Below are 7,554 nucleotides of genomic sequence, written 5' to 3'. Positions count from 1 at the left end.
GGATAGAAGGACTTATTTTCTCAGTAATACATGTAACATGATACCATTTTGAAAGAAAACAGATCTCAGAATTATATGTAATTTGATATCATTGTTTTTTCCATTCTTTCAAGATTCGTGAAATACGGCAACACTATAGGTAAGGAATTCTGGAACTATGGTGACGTAATCAGAATGGAATTTTGTTTACTCCAGAAATTGTTTAACATTATATGAAATATGACGCGTCTGTCGGCAAATATCAAAACAGTCATTTTCAATGACACATCATTGCGATAAACATATAATACATAAATTATATTATTTTGGGGTGAAAAACTTCAATTCCGGGAATAGCAGATATTAAATAGTCTAATATTTCGATATCGTATATCATATCATCTCCTATTCCATATTTTTGGGGCAGAAAATATCCATTCCCATGATTTCTAAGTATTGATTTCCAATATCGATAGTGTGGATAGTTCAAAACTGTGATTCATTAATCAGCACAAGGAGCGAAACTAATTTTACAGCCTTCTGTGCTCTAGCCGCAAGTTTGCTATTCATACAGAAAATCTGTATCCAGAACTCCCCCTACTTATCTACAGATTCCTTAAAATTTATTATAAGGAAATTTATTAAAATTTTATCGACGTTCATAACGTTATTTCTACTGAGCCCCCCCCCCCCCCCCCCCCCCCCCCCCCCCCCCCCCCCCGTTTTCAAACCTATTTTTTAGAGTGTCCTTCTCCTCCCAGCAAATTTGAAACGCAGTTTATAAGCGGCCCTTAAAAGTTTATATGGCATGTAGCAATTTTTATGTCGTATTTGAAATACCTCACATTATTGGAAATTTCATCTGAAAATAAAGGGTATCAATTTTTACGACTTTTTTTCTCACGCGACTGAATAAAGTTTTTAAATTGGTTTCCTTATAGCTTACTTACGCCTTTCAATCAATAGCGTAACTTAATTTATCAGATTTTTCAATCGAAAACTCAAAATAGTAATAGCAAAGTTTTTTTATTTTCCGGAAAATGTTGAAAAATATAGTCTTCGAGATCATTTCTTTTGGCAGTTACTATCAGAAAAACTTACCTAAAGAAAGATTCTACGAAAAGTTTTTTTATTCATGGCACATTTCCATGGGAATTTCCAACAGAATCGATGCAGTCTTCTTCTTTCTTAGAAAACCTACAACATGGAAAGATTCTACGAGAAGCTTTTTGTCTTATGAAATTCCCATGGGAATTACCAGCAGGATCAATATAAACTTTTCGGCATAATCTCAATCATAAGCCTCTTAATATAATATTTCTATATGTGACGTGAAACGTAGAAACCAGCCTTAGAGAGGAAAAATGGATTTTCCGGTTTTTGTTCATTCTGAATAATTAAGATTTTCCCTATGACATAAAAAATCCCCATTGTTCCACGATCAAAATTTAATTTTTTGGAGCCCAAAGTCTGGTTTTTTCGTTCCACGGACATATGAAATTTCAGTAAAAAATTAACAATAAAGTTTAAGCACCTACAATTCTCAAATTTGTAAAACTGTCTAATTAGATTTTTTTACTTTGTTGTAAAAATTTACAAGATATTGTAAAAAACTAGAGGATTTAATACATTTTTAAATATGGGTTTTTTTACTTTATAAAAACTTTTATAATTCTACGTAAGTCATTATAGGACATTTTAAATTAAACAGAAAAAGATACTTCACCAAAGTGGAAATATTGAGAAACTGTACTTGAAATTACGTTGTCAATTCTGGGAATTTTATTAAGGGAATATATAAATTTAAAGCACAAAAATATACATTTTTATAAGCAATACTTTTAGAATCCGCATCAACGTTTCAGTACATTAATAACCATTTTTGTTGTATAGGTAATATATTAATTTCTGATAGAAAATGCACTTTTTTAAGTTACAGTTTCACAAGAACTTTTGCTTGTATAATAAATCACAATTCAAGCCGAAATTTCAGTTATGCAACATTTTTGTTATTACAATTTTACCTAGATATCCACATCTACTAAGCGTAATTTTAAATCAGAGATGTCATTTATTTTTCAAAACTAAGTTGTGTAAATTAATTGAGACATGAAAATACATTTTAATGATAAAACTTATGTTTTTTTATTTAAACAATGAATGTCAAGATAGGATTTTAAAATAATGTGTAAAAACCACCAATTTTGTTTTATAAATAACAATTAAACATTGATTTATTTAGAGAAAAAATTCGAGAACATTTAAGATATAATTAGAAGTATTGAAAAGATTTTAAAACAATTTAAATCTTAAAAATATTTCGAAACATTTAAAACAGAACGTAGAAGTTCGAAGATTTAAAAAAAAATAATTAAAAAGCATTTTAAGAATTTTTGAAGGTTTAAAAAAAAATTATCAAAATTCTTAGAAAATCTAAAATACATTTTTTGTTTGAAAATGTTCTAAAAGAAAACTGGTTTTAGAAATCAATGTTTGTACCTTAAAATGTATTAGACCATTACAAAAAAGTATTGGTAAGTAATGAATATGATACTTTTTTTGTGAATAAGTATTGGAAATCTAATACTTTTTCGCGAAAAAAGCAATGGATCCAATACTTACCAATACTACTTTGTCATATGGGGAATGACATAATTTCGACAATTTATCATTTTTTAAATTCATTTTTCAATTTATAACAGTCAAAAAGTTGTTCTTTTTCAACCTAGGATGAAAAATATTGATAAACTTGTAGACATAATTTTTAAACGACATATATGATAACCAATCTATTGCTATATATTTGATAAATAAATTCAAATTTAAGGTATTTTTTTGTATAATAACGATTATTCATTATTGTCATTAAATATTCCACCATTCCTTTAAAGTTTAAACATAGAAGCTTTTTTGTCATATTTATCATGATAAATCTTAATCTAATTGCAATATTCTAAATTTTAATTAATCTTTATAGAAAAAGAGCACCTTTTTGGCTGAAAAAATTATAAACTCCTGTAAATTCTTATGATGGTAAATTCTTACTTAACCCCAAAACTGAATTTTCAAATAACTAGTTCAACTTGCAATCAAATTGTTGAATTGTTAACTGAAAAGGATGTATTTTAAATTAAATAGTTAAATTTTTAAACACAAACATCGATTTTCCATCAAAATATTAATGTTCTACTAAAAAATAAGAATTTTCAACAAAATACATCAACTTTCAACAAAGCTGATGAATTTCTAAAGCCAAACAGTCGATTTATTTACAAAATGGCTGAATTTTGAACCTGCATATATGATTTTGTAACCAAAAAGTTAATTTTCTTCCAAAAAGTTGAAGTTCCATAAAAATTGTTTGAATTTTTAACGAAAACCCATGAATTTTGATGCAAAAAGATTAATTCACGACTAAAAAGACGAATTTTTAATAATTATATAAATTTTAACTAGAAAAGTTTAATTTTTAATCCAAATATTTACTTTCAACAGGAAATACAACAGTCTAATTTTTAGTTAAAAACATTAACTATCAGCAGAAAAAGTTTTTTACAAATTATTGAAACTTCGAACAAATTAGATTAATTTAAACATTTTTTCCATGTGTTCAGAAATAATTAGTTAAAAATTAAAAGATTTTTCAAGTATTTTTCTTCAAATTAGTTATGTCCGAACAGAACAAATGTACTACTATTTTTTCAACTTGAAAAAATGTTTGACATACTTCTTAGACCGCTTCAACGCAAGCGGAAAAGACTCCTCTATACATTTAAAAAAATTACCAATTTTATTAATAATTGACCAGATTATTATGAGTTGCAGTTTTCAATTCTCTATATTTTTAAATTTTTTGCATAAGGACTTTCGAAAAAAAATTTCCAAACCCCACTTTTTTAAATTAAACAATAGTTTTACACGTTTCGAGCGTTCTCCCAATTCTTGTATCCCGGCTGTCAATGCAACTACTGCACCTGAACACACTTGTTTCGTCAATCGTTCTCATATTATTTTCTCGTCACTACCAAACTATCTCAACAAATTTCTTTCACTCTTGTCAAACATTATTTCCTCTACGCCACATTCTTAGAGAATCCTCCCATTACTGTATTTGTCCATTAGCGTTTTACCGTATATATTTTGCAGGAATTGCATGCCAAACGCGTAGACTTTACTCCTTATCCTTTTCCAGGTATAACCAGATTTTACTACTATACGGGATAGTGGGTGCAAGTACAGAGTTATATACAGCACCTGAACAGACTTTTTTTGTCTATCATTCTGATTTTATTCTCTCATCATGACTTAACCATCCCATCAAATTTCTTCAACTCTTGTCAAACATTGTTTCCTCTACACCACCTTCTTTGAGAATTCTCTCATTACTGACTTTGCCCATTAGCGTTTTACCGCATATATTTCGCAGGAATTTCATCCTTAACGCATAGATTTTAGTTATTATTCTTCTCTAGGCATGTCCAGGTTTCGCTACCACACAGCACAGTGAGTGCTAGTCCGGAATTATATACAGCACCTAAATACAACTTTTTTCGTTGATCGTTCTCTTTACATTCTCTCATCATGACCAAACCATTTTAACCAATTCTTTGAGAATCCTCTTATCACACACTTTGTCCGTTAGCGTCTTACCGCATATATTTCACAGGAATTTTATCCCCAACGTGTAGATTTTACTCATTATCCTTTTTTAAGTATACACAGGTCTCGCTACCATACAGGATACTGGGTGCAAGTACATAATTACATACAGCTCCTGACACACTTGTTTCGTCAATCGTTCTCGTTTTATTCTCTCATCATGACCAAACCGTTCAAAAAAAATTTCTTTCGCTCTTGTCAAACAGTGTTTCCTCTACAACACATTCTTTGAGAATCCTATCACTACTGACTTTGTCCATTAGCGTTTTACCGCATATATTTCGCAGGAATTGTATCCCAACCGCGTAGACTTTACTCATTATCCGTATTCTGGGTATGCCTACATGAGAAAAATTATTTGCTGAAATTTTAAATGACCGAGTCAACCACTCTAGGATAAAAGACTTTCAATAAAAATGTGAAGACCAGAGGAAAAGAGTTCTCAATATACTTACATACTAATGTTTCAAAGCCACTCAATGCAATTTTGATTGACTTTCCTATCATTAAATTTTGATGGAGCAGGTCAATAAAACTGTCAATGACTCCTAACGAGTTTTTAGAAGACAGTGTTGCCAAATTAAAGAAAAATATTTCAAATTTGCATTTGTTAATGTTATTGTTGTTATTCACTTAGCCTTATACTTAAGGTTCTCACTATCTGGCAACATTGTTTAATCGATCTAACGCAACTTACCCCTAAAAACTCAAACACACGGCTAACCAAACGCATAGACATTTTTTTAGAAGTCCCGGAAAATAATTTAATAAGCAAAAATAAATAATTATTGCTACAATAGTACTAATATATATATAGATAAAGTTAAAGATAGTCAAGGAATTCTTCGACAACTTGAAAAACCGTTATTCGGATTTGTGTTAGGAAGTTATTGTATTTAAAATATTTTGGCATCTGGAGGACTTTTTATAAAAAATGGAATGCTTGTCTAGAACTTTGCCTAAATCTGCTGAATAAAAATGCGGGAAATGATCTTCTTAGATTCTATTCCAATAAATCTATAACCTTTTTCACTTTTTCGTTAAACTCTGTGGTTCTTTAACCATTCGAGTACACAACTATTTTTTCGAACATCTCCTACACACTGGGTCAAAATGACCCTGTTTACTTTTTAGTTGTCTATAACTTTAAAACTACTGACATATTTTTTCAAAAAATAAAGTTTTATAAACAAAATCGAAACTTTTTAAATGTTTGATATTTTTAGCTAAGAATTTATATGAAAACTCTCAAAGTATGCCTAAATAATGAAAAAATAGTCCTACTGTGTGCCTGAAAAAAGGTATTTTTTTCGCATACTGACAAAGGTAATCTTTAAGGTGTAAAAAATCGTGATTCTTCCACATACATGAGTGAAACAATTTTTTTATTATAACAAATTTTTTTAACAATTGTTTATACAAAGATGTAGTTACTCATGCTGATTCATAAACAGCACAATCATTGCACATGTACGTGCGATGTTCATCGCCCATTGGTCGCTGGCAAAATGGACACTCTGCCTTTGTCTACTTTGTGAGCAGAAAGTTGACATCTTACTTTTTGTGATCATTCACAAATTATATAACGCGTCTTCCGTTTTCCATATCGCTGTATCATTGTTCACTTCACGAAAATTATATTCTCATCTTTATTTAAACAAAAGAAAAAAACGTTGTGTAATTTGTGAATGATCCCTTTTCTCTAGTTGTGGCCGTGTGTTCTAGCACAAACTTTAAACACGGGTTTTGGTACTTTTTTTACTACCAAAGGTTTATAATTGATAAAAACGAAAAATCCAAATTTCAGTAAATTCGATGTTTAGTACATACATGGGTCACATTGACCCTTCTTCGATTTCAATCGCTTCTTAACGACGACTGGTGACTCGCGACGGTACAGAAACTGTCTAAAGCTGTAGTCGGAACATCGAACTATACTTGTAAGGGTTAATAAAAATTTTACAAGATTCTAAAAAAAGTGGTCTATCCTAGAATGGGTGACTAGTTCAAAGTTTCGACAACTTATTTTTTGCAATTTGTTGCTATTTTTGTTTTATTTGTCACAATTTTACATGGATAAGGTGTTTTGATTTACAGAAGCATAGGCCACTGTCGTGGACGTGGTTAAAGATGTGGTGCATTGCATGGTGGCACAGTGGAAGAGAAGATGAAGATGATGAGGATGACATTGGAGGACCGGAAAGTAGTAAAGTCGGCTACGAGGAAACCCTTACACCTATTTCCGCTGAGACGCCATTAGGGACGACAGTTTCTCGCTGCCCGTCTCTCAGTGTCATCCAAGCCAATGCTGTTGAGCATTCAGACTACAAAGCAGCCTCTCGAACCTCTGGCAACGATTCAGTAAGACGATCTTTTCTTTTTTTAAATTCATTATTTAAACCCAATTTCTGCTATTCCTAGTTCTTTTAACCAACTCTATTTAAAGGGGACCTCCACCAGTGGCGGACTGGCATGGGGGCGCAGTCGTGGTTTCCCGGCTGCGCCCCCTTAGCTGACGCCCCCTAAGCCATGCCAAGGCGCTCCTAAAAGATTATATTGTTTAAACAAATAAATATATTTTAGATTACAATGGAAAGTGAGTGGAAATAATATTCAATAATATCGACGATTTACACTTGTACTCTTATAAGTAATACCTGTAAGGTAAAATTGCGCCCTCCAATTTCTTTTCACCCATATTATATCTAAAAAATTCCCTAATGCATGTTTGTTCCTATTTAAGCAAATATTGTTTAAATGAATAATAAATTATTCATATTTAGAGAGTAAAAGTTAAAGGAATGTTCTTATCATCAATTGAGGGTCTGGATCGAGAAACTCGCCCAGCGCTTGAGATCGGGTAAAAGTATTGTCCAAACCTCTCGGTGGAAGGAAATTTTAAAATTCAAAATATTA

The 7,554-nt window shown here is 31.0% G+C and overlaps 1 protein-coding gene across 1 annotated transcript in view; it reads left to right on the top strand.

Moving 5' to 3' along the window:
• The window catches only part of LOC117180662 (muscarinic acetylcholine receptor DM1), a 50,479-nt gene that overhangs the window by 25,502 nt on the left and 17,423 nt on the right, over positions 1-7,554 (top strand). The window contains exon 4 of the mRNA XM_033373152.1: positions 6,736-6,999. Within this exon, the coding sequence (XP_033229043.1) occupies positions 6,736-6,999 (264 nt within the window). The remainder of the gene's footprint in view (positions 1-6,735; positions 7,000-7,554) is intronic.

The sequence above is a fragment of the Belonocnema kinseyi genome, chromosome 9, assembly GCF_010883055.1.
Source record: "Belonocnema kinseyi isolate 2016_QV_RU_SX_M_011 chromosome 9, B_treatae_v1, whole genome shotgun sequence".
Lineage (NCBI taxonomy): Eukaryota > Metazoa > Arthropoda > Insecta > Hymenoptera > Cynipidae > Belonocnema > Belonocnema kinseyi.
Note: the sequence above shows the minus strand (reverse complement) of the source record. Positions and strands in the feature narration are given on the sequence as shown.